This window comes from Anopheles coluzzii, chromosome 2 (genome assembly GCF_943734685.1).
Source record: "Anopheles coluzzii chromosome 2, AcolN3, whole genome shotgun sequence".
NCBI classification, from domain to species: domain Eukaryota; kingdom Metazoa; phylum Arthropoda; class Insecta; order Diptera; family Culicidae; genus Anopheles; species Anopheles coluzzii.
The window spans coordinates 67,713,088-67,723,179 of record NC_064670.1 but is presented as its reverse complement, the minus strand read 5'-3'; the positions used below and the strand labels follow the sequence as shown (position 1 = coordinate 67,723,179).

Here is a 10,092-nt window from a genome sequence, read left to right as displayed (position 1 = left end):
ACGGCCAAAACTCTTCGCGAATTCGAGATAAGAGCAGCCTTCCTCCTCCATGACGAAGCTCCTCGTGTTGATACATTGCGATCAATTGCGCGAACGGATGTTTCTTGGGAAGCAAAACAGGATGCTTCGCTTGGTAGGGAAGTTGAGATAGCCGTAAACGTCCACCTACACGGATAATCCCTTGTTCGTCAAGGAATGGACTTGGTGCCCGTAAAGGTAATTGCCTCATGACTTCGTTTCCCTTTTTGAGCTGCCCGAGTTCAGCTGAAAATGCATCCTGCTGTGCTAGGCGGCTTAACACAGTGTTTGCTGTTTCCATGTACTCGGGTGTGACGATTAAAGGTGCGGGGTGCTGTGCTGCTGTTCGCTGAGTGCGTGCCTTTTCCTTAGCGTTACGTGTGAAGCGAATGCAGTATGATACGATACGCAGCAATCGCTTGTAGCTAGAACACAACGCAAACCAAGGGTGATTAGTCGTTGTGTTTACAACGGCAGCACTCACCTGGCGAATCTCTAGATTCGTTTCGTTGGCTGGTTCCGGGTTAGAGTTGGGCCAGATGGAAGCGGGCAAAGATAGCCAATCCGGACCGAAGCTCCACAGTTTGCTTTTCAGGAAATCAGCGGCTGACATGCCTTGTGAAACCAGGTCAGCAGGATTAGACGCGCCGGGTACATGTCTCCACTGCCGCGGGTGTGAGTAATGCTGCACTTCAGATACCCGGTTAGCTACAAACGTTGCCCATGTGTTGGGTGTGGCGCTGATCCAGGTTAAGGTGATGGTGGAATCCGACCAAAAGAAAGATTCTGCAACGTTGATCTCCATCGCCTTCTTTACTCGGTGATGCAGGTGTACTCCTAATACAGCAGCGCATAGTTCAAGGCGGGGTAGTGTGACGCGCTTGAGCGGTGCCACACGCGATTTGGAAGAAAGCAACGTTATGCGAATCTGCCCACCTTCGCCTTCACAACGCGCATAAATGCAGGCTCCATATGCTGCCTCCGATGCATCACAGAAGGTATGTAGCTGAATACGCGCACCAGGTAGAAGCGCATAACGACTAACCTTGAATTCAGAGATGAGTTGCCAATCCTCTTGTATTGTTTTCCATTTCTTACAGATAGTATCTGGAACATACTCGTCCCAACCAGCTTTCTGCAACCATAATCGCTGCATCATCATCTTGGCCCGAATGACAATCGGGGAGATCAGGCTCAGCGGATCGAACATGCGAGCTACGTTTGATAGAATGGATCGCTTTGTCGGAATGGACACATCACTGGCTGTTGCGGATTCGAAGGATAAAACGTCATGCTCTGGCTCCCATGAAACACCAAGAGCCTTTACCGTCTCGTGTGGTAAGAATTGCCGCGCTGACTGTGTGCCGATTTGATCCGCATTTAAACCGGCGAGCACCTCGAGCTGATTGGATGTCCACTTTCGCAGCTCGAAGCCGCCTTTGGCGAGCAATTGAGAAAGCTCGATTTGCAACTGGCGAGCATTTCCGATGGAATCAGCACCACCGATGAAATCGTCAACGTAGAAGTTAGTTTTCAAAGCAGCTGCAGCATTGGGACAAGAGGCGCCCTCATCGTTTGCAAGCTGCAGCAATGTTCTGGTTGCCAAGAATGATGAGGGGGCTAAGCCATAAGTAACCGTATTCAGCTCAAAATATTAGATTGGCGAGTGAGGCGAAAATCGAAAGCAAATGCGTACAAATTTCCGGTCGTTAGGATGGAGCAATACTTGTCGATACATTTTCGCAATATCTCCAACAACGGCTACCTTATATGTGCTGAAGCGCAAAATTATGTCGAGCAGATCGTCCTGCACGACAGGGCCGACGCATAACGCCTCGTTAAGCGAAAAGCCGGTGGACGTCTTAGCTGAACCATCAAATACCACGCGAACCTTTGTTGTGGAGCTAGCGGCTTTGAACACGGGATGGTGAGGCAGATAATACGCGCGTTCGTCGTCGGAGGGATTTTTTATGCGTGACATGTGCCCAAGCTCCAGATACTCACGCATGAAATCATGGTACGCCGCTTTTACGTTTGGATCTCGTTCTAACCTCCTTTCTAACAAACTAAACCGCCTTGCTGCTGCCTTCGAAAGGCCAAGCTTATCATCGAAGTCTGCTTGTTTAGGTAATCATACCATATAACGACCAGCTTCATCTCGCTGTGTTGTATCCTTGTAAAATTGCTCACATTTGCGATCCTCAGGAGAATAGCCATCATTAACCTGTAGTTCTTCTACTTTCCAGAAACGCTCTATTGATTCTTCTAGTGAAACCATACACACCACGGATGAAGTGTGAAAAGTATTGGATGTTGCTGGCTGAGAGGTAGATGCTGATCCACTCACGACCCAGCCAAATACGCTCTCCATCAGGACTGGTAGATTCGATGACATTTTATATTGCGCCCCGCTTACAAAGAACGTGTGATAGTGCCGGGCACCGAGAATAATGTCGATCGGTGCCGACTTCTCGAAATGGGGGTCGGCGAATATAATATGTGGCGGTAATTTCCAGCCGCTGGTGGGCACATCATGTGCGGGCAGGTCAGCAATAAGCATCTCGACTATCAAAAACTCAACGTTAATCGCATAAGGGCTCGCTCTAGATGATACCGTGGTACGCATCGATTTCCGCACCGGGATGGACGATTGACCAGCACCAATCAGCGTGATATCGACCGTGCCCGATTTGATACCTAGCCGGTTAGCAAAACGGCTACTCATCAAATCTGGCTGGGAGGCACTATCTAAAAGTGCGCGTGCAGGATGCATTATGCCATGTGCATCAACAATGTTTACTAGTGCAGTTTGAAGCAGAACTTGTTCCGCAGTTTGCCTCAATGCTGCTGCATAAGTGCGTTGCGTGTTTGCCGTGTGATCGTCTGTGTTGTGTGTGTTGCGTACGGAAGCATTTTGCGCAACTGACGTGTTCGCAGTGGAAAATGTGCCGTAATTTTGTGAAGAGTGTAAAAGCGAGTGGTGTGTTGAATTGCAGTGTCTGCACTTGTATTGCGATGAGCAATCACGCACACAGTGATTGTCGCGCAAGCAATTCAAGCACAATTTCAGTGTCATTGTGTTTCGGTACCGTTCCTCCGGTGACATTTGCATGAAACGGGGGCATTTCGTTAAATTGTGATCGGAGTGGCATAAAGGGCATGTGCGTGTGTCGTGTGATGTTGACGGAAAGCTTGCTAAGCGCATAGGCGGAGCATGTTTATGTGCGTAGTGCGTTTGGTTCACGGTAGGGGGAGCTTCGGTAATGTTTACCTGTAGGGTTTCCAACACTCGCATACGGCGCTGTAAAAATGCGATTAATCCTTCGTAACTAGGATTTTGGCTAGTTGAGGCATTTTCCTCCCAATCTCTTAATGTGGAGGTAGGCAATTTTGTGCACATTAAGTGTTCTAACAAGCAGCTCCATGCCTCCGTTTTTTCGCCTAGATGATTGAGCGTTTTCTTGTGACGTTCGAACTCGTCCACAAGATGGTGAAGGGTTGATGCACTCTCCTTCTTAACGGTGGCCATGCCAAAAAGTGCTTGAAGATGCCGTTTCTTTAACAAATACTCATTCGAGTATCGTTCGGTGAGCATTTGCCATGCTAGCTCGTAATTGGCTGCGCTGATCGTGATTGCTTCGATCACCTTTGCGGCCTCGCCTTTCACGGAAGCTCGTAAATAATGAAACTTTTGTATCGGTGGTAGTTCCATGTTTTCGTGAATTAATCCCACAAAAGTACCCCTATACGTGAGCCATTGCACGTAATCACCATCGAACTCAGGAAGTGAGATGGTGGGAAGCTTTATACCTGCCAACGGGTTAGTGTTTGGTGTTGTGCTTGCGGATCGCGGAGCGTGCACCCGTTTAGCCTTCAAATGGGCTTCAAGGCGTATCAAACGCGAGGAAAAATCGTCTCGTAACGCGGCATTGTGACTTATCACTTCCTCGGTGGCCGCCGCATCTTCCAATCTGGCCTGAATTGCTTCCAAATCAACGGAAAGCTTCTGGACCTTTGCAATGCGAATGTTGATTTCGATTGCATCCCGTTCCGGGTCAAATTCTGCCAAAAACTGTTCATGCTTAGCCAATACTGCTAGTAAAACTGTCCTTCTGGACGACAAAACGTTAATCGGAGCAGTCATAGTGCGGTTTGACAAAAAAACGCTAAATTTCGCGGACACAGTGAACTCGGTCGATTGTGAGGCGACTAAAGCACAGTTACACGCGCGCAAACAGTGATTATCGCGAGAATAATTACGATTCAGAAAACCAGATTCGTCTTAATCCTGGTCACGGCACCAATGTTTAATCTCACTATTTCGGATAATTTATTTTCCGCGTTTCGGTGTAACTTTCAAACCTTTAATATTTACCAGCAGTTATTCGTTGTGCAGCAAAATTGGAAGAGAGAGTTTATTCGCGACATACACTGTTATTTATAAACTACTCGATCGAGCCGAACACTCGAAATTGAACGAAAAATGTTCGTGTTTCGTTAAGCACGATATGAAGTGACAGGGCTGTGCCTGAACACGGATTTTACTAGGCTTTCACTTCTTCATCTTCTTCTTTTGGCTCAACAACCGTTTTCGGTCAAGGCCTGCCTGTACCACTTGTGGGGTTTGGCTTTCAGTGACTTTTGGATTACCCCCCATAGCAGGATAGTCAGTCCTACGTATGGCGGCACGGTCTAGTTGGGGCTTGAACCCATGACTGGCATGTTCTTAAGTCGTACGAGCTGACGACTGTACCATGAGACCGGCTTAGGCTTTCACTTACAACGACTGAATTACATGATATCATATCAGAGGGCGTGTAAGACAAGCCTACGTCCAAAGGAACCTTAAAAGAACTAGGATCGACAAATACACTAGAGAAATGTTTGGCAAACAGGTTACATATATCAGAATTGGACGTAGCAGAGGACAGATCAAGAAACAGGGTGGATGGAAGGCTATCAGAGCCTCGCCTAGAGTTCGCAAAACGAAAGAATGACCCAGGATCAATAGTGAAGCGCATTTGAAGACGCCGGACGTAGCGACGATACAGATGGCGATTAAGAAGACGATAAGCCTTAGCCGCATATTTATATACACAAAGATTGTGTTAAGTATTATTTAAACGGTAGGCGCGTTGAGCGCGGTTTTTGTCCGATTTTAATAGACGTAAAGCTCTGTTCGACCACTTAGGATTAGGAGCGGGTTTAAGGAGAGGACAGGAAGGGAAGGCAGAAGTGATTACATTAGTAAACGCTGCTACAGCTTAATTTATGTCACAGTCAGCATCAATAAAGGACCAATCGGTATCGGCTAATATACGATGAAGCTTTTGGTAGTCCAGCTTCCTAAAATTGAACATACGAGCCGTAGGTATTCGTTGAGAGGATGCAGGGCGAGAGTACGTAAGGAGCACACTTGTCTCAAGAGCAGGATGATGATTGTCTAGCGCGACGAGTGGAACAGGTGAAGCTATGACGGGAGAGTAGCGCTCCAAGAAGGCAGCATTGGCAAATAGAAGATCCAATTGTCTTCCGCATATATTTTTATGCTGGATAATTGCAGCAAACCGTTTACCGACATTCCATCAAGCAGAGAAACATTTTCACGAGATACACCAGTAGGAATGAAGTGATTAACGCACGATGCCGACGGTTGCCAGGATGCCAGGAGTGATGGTGAATTAAAATCACCAAGTAACACCATAAGATCATTTGGTTTAAGTTTGCCAGCAACGAAACTAACACTCTCATGTAAATCGTCAAGGACTATTTCGGAAGAACGCAGATCGGGTGGGATGTAAACGGCGCCGATATAGATTGCAAGGTTTTGAAGCTTAACAATTGTCCAAACAGACTCCAGCGAGTCAAACGGCAGTGATAAAGCTGACGTGTTCAGCACGGAAGAGCAGGCAATGAGTACACCACCACCACGGCAACGGTTACTGTTGAGAGAATTTCGGTCGCAGCGATAGATGACATACGCATCCTCCGAGATAAGAAAGGACGGAATTGAGCCATCGAGCCATGTTTCAGTTATGTATCCAACATTGCAAAAATGTACGACCCACTCGGACTGATCGCACCGATACTTGTTCGAGCAAAAATGTTGATGCAGGAGCTATGGTTGCTGAAATCCGGCTGGGACGAACCTGTACCGCAACAAATCTACAAAAAATGGAAAGCAATTCAAGGTGATTGGCAAGCTTTAGCTGAATATAAAACTAATCGCTATGTACTTTTACCACATTCAAAGGTAGAATTTCACACTTTCACCGATGCCTCCGAAGCTGCCTACGGAGCATGCACCTACGTACGCTGCGAGACCGCGAAGGGAGAACTGCAAATCAGCCTGCTAGCGTCGAAGTCTCGCGTTGCACCTTTGAAGCGCGTCACACTGCCGAGACTGGAACTGCAGCTGCTGTCCTGGGAGCGCACCTTCACCATCGCGTCAAGAATGCAATGCAGATTGCTTCTGCCGAATCCATCTTCTGGTCCGATTCAACTGTAACCCTGAAATGGATTGCTTCACCACCCAACACTTGGAAGACGTTTGTAGCGAATCGAGTTGCGGAAGTGCAACATTTTTCGCATCCACGACAATGGCGGCACGTTCCGGGTACCTGCAACCCTGCTGATGTGGTCTCCCGAGGCATGTCCGCAACACACTTCAAGCAAAGCACGCTTTGGAAATCCGGCCCAGACTGGCTAGCGCATCCTTGATCATCCTGGCCCAGCTCAAACCCGGAACCGGTAGACGATATGGACTTAGAAACACGTCAGGTGAGTGCTACTGTCGTATGTGCACAATCTCATCCATGGTTCGATATCTCATTCTCCTACACTGGTACGCATTATAGCCTACTGCATACGTTTTGTGTGCAACACGAAGCAGAAAGCACGAACGCAGCAGCTAATGTCGCATGCTAAAACACCAACAGCAATTACAGCCGAGTATGTGGAAGCAGCAAAAATAGCTCTATGTAAACTAGCACAGCAAGATGCCTTCTCTGTGGAAGTTAAGCAACTGATAAAAGGAGAAGCCTTGCCAAAGCAATCGCTCTTACGAAAATTGACTCCTTTCGTGGACAAGGAAGGCATAATTCGAGTGGGAGGTTATTTAAACCTGTCCCAGCTACCATATCAAGCTAAGCATCACACCTAGCCGGCCTTTTTCCATCACTGGGGTGGACTACGCCGGCCCGTTCTATTTGAAGCCTGCGCATCGCAAGGCCGTAGCCGCCAATGTTCGTGTTTCGTTAAGCACGATATGAAGTGACAGGGCTGTGCCTGAACACGGATTTTACTAGGCTTTCACTTCTTCATCTTCTTCTTTTGGCTCAACAACCGTTTTCGGTCAAGGCCTGCCTGTACCACTTGTGGGGTTTGGCTTTCAGTGACTTTTGGATTACCCCCCATAGCAGGATAGTCAGTCCTACAGTATCGGACAGAAAGATAGGGCATTGGTTTTTTAACGCACCGTGCACCCGTTGGGCCAAGTTTATGTGTGGTTTGTATGTGTTTGTGTGTGTGTGTGTGTGTATGTGTGTTTGTGTGTGTGTGTGTGTGTGTGTGTGTGTGTGTGTGTGTGTGTGTATGTGTGTGTGCATGTGTGTGTGTGTGTGTGTGGATGTATGTTTGAATGTGTATTGATATGTGTGTTTGTTTCACAAGTAGGTCGTTTCGGATAGATTTGTAAGTAGTTTTTTTGTGTTTTGGGTTAGGTTTTTGGTGTGATAAGCAGGACCACCGCCCTCGCGATCAGTGTGTTTTCGATATATTAACAATGTTACGGTCTTCTTTCGCCGTGGTCTTCTGAGGACGTCCGGTTGACTTGCGCGTTTCGGTTGTCCAAGCGCGTTTCAGTTCTCTAAGCACGTTTCGGTTGTCCGAAGCGCGTTTGCCACAAAAGTGCGCGATCGTTCCATTACGAACTCGATCCTTTTGCGCTTAATGCCAGCAGCAGCCATTCGCTTTTACATATGGCGCTGATAATCGGTACATCGTTTACCTCGACCTATTGTTACTAATATTGCTTGCTTGGACCGTCAAGAACGCGCTGGTTAAAAACTTGGACACGGCTGATCCCGTGCTCTGCCTGCGTTCTACTTCTATACGCGATGAATAACATCGTTGTCGAGCAGCGAAAACATCGCATGGATAAAAACTATCAACGAGTACGCGAATAAGCGTCTTCCCTTCAAAATCGAGAAAAGAATACTGCCGCGCTCATGAAACAAAACGCCCATTGAAAAGAATAACTGCGCGCCAGCTCAATACACGCACAAAGTTTACCATTCGCACACAACGTGCAACGCAGAGATGCACGAAGGCCTTTCAATGGCGTGCACTGGAGAAACACCTGTGAGGGAATGCCGAGTTCATTGCTATTGTGCGCGTGTCCATTTCGCACCGGTGTCGCATTCACATTCATGAAACAGCACACCTGCGTTTTCGTCCGAGGAACAAGCGCTGCTGTCGATGCAAACTTTAGTTTTTATCCAAGTGTAAACGCACAATGTTTCACATGATAACACACATAATAAGAATAATTTCAACGCAATATGACATCATGGCAAGCTATGTTTTTCAGACACAATACACATTAAAAAGCACACTCTCTTTCTACTACTACACACACACACACACACATGCACACACACACACACACACACACATACACACACACACACTCACACACACACACACACATACACACACATACACACATACACACACACAAACACAAGTAACGTGGTAAAACAAGTGCACGGTGCATTGAAAAAAAGGGTCCTATCTTAATGTCCGATACTGTACGTATGGCGGCACGGTCTAGTTGGGGCTTGAACCCATGACTGGCATGTTCTTAAGTCGTACGAGCTGACGACTGTACCATGAGACCGGCTTAGGCTTTCACTTACAACGACTGAATTACATGATATCACATCAGAGGGCGTGTAAGACAAGCCTACGTCCAAAGGAACCTTAAAAGAACTAGGATCGACAAATACACTAGAGAAATGTTTGGCAAACAGGTTACATATATCAGAATTGGACGTAGCAGAGGACAGATCAAGAAACAGGGTGGATGGAAGGCTATCAGAGCCTCGCCTAGAGTTCGCAAAACGAAAGAATGACCCAGGATCAATAGTGAAGCGCATTTGAAGACGCCGGACGTAGCGACGATACAGATGGCGATTAAGAAGACGATAAGCCTTAGCCGCATATTTATATACACAAAGATTGTGTTAAGTATTATTTAAACGGTAGGCGCGTTGAGCGCGGTTTTTGTCCGATTTTAATAGACGTAAAGCTCTGTTCGACCACTTAGGATTAGGAGCGGGTTTAAGGAGAGGACAGGAAGGGAAGGCAGAAGTGATTACATTAGTAAACGCTGCTACAGCTTAATTTATGTCACAGTCAGCATCAATAAAGGACCAATCGGTATCGGCTAATATACGATGAAGCTTTTGGTAGTCCAGCTTCCTAAAATTGAACATACGAGCCGTAGGTATTCGTTGAGAGGATGCAGGGCGAGAGTACGTAAGGAGCACACTTGTCTCAAGAGCAGGATGATGATTGTCTAGCGCGACGAGTGGAACAGGTGAAGCTATGACGGGAGAGTAGCGCTCCAAGAAGGCAGCATTGGCAAATAGAAGATCCAATTGTCTTCCGCATATATTTTTATGCTGGATAATTGCAGCAAACCGTTTACCGACATTCCATCAAGCAGAGAAACATTTTCACGAGATACACCAGTAGGAATGAAGTGATTAACGCACGATGCCGACGGTTGCCAGGATGCCAGGAGTGATGGTGAATTAAAATCACCAAGTAACACCATAAGATCATTTGGTTTAAGTTTGCCAGCAACGAAACTAACACTCTCATGTAAATCGTCAAGGACTATTTCGGAAGAACGCAGATCGGGTGGGATGTAAACGGCGCCGATATAGATTGCAAGGTTTTGAAGCTTAACAATTGTCCAAACAGACTCCAGCGAGTCAAACGGCAGTGATAAAGCTGACGTGTTCAGCACGGAAGAGCAGGCAATGAGTACACCACCACCACGGCAAC

At 47.0% G+C, this 10,092-nt stretch overlaps 1 protein-coding gene across 1 annotated transcript; it reads right to left on the bottom strand.

Annotated features, from left to right (window-relative positions):
- Positions 1-392: 392 nt before the first annotated feature.
- Positions 393-4,162, bottom strand: LOC120959822 (uncharacterized). Its single transcript, XM_049611040.1, has 5 exons — positions 3,829-4,162; positions 2,209-2,766; positions 1,755-2,133; positions 503-1,613; positions 393-443 (listed from the first exon to the last, which is right to left on the bottom strand). The coding sequence occupies exons 1-5, from the start codon at positions 4,160-4,162 to the stop codon at positions 393-395; spliced, it is 2,433 nt and encodes an 810-aa protein (XP_049466997.1).
- Positions 4,163-10,092: the final 5,930 nt, after the last annotated feature.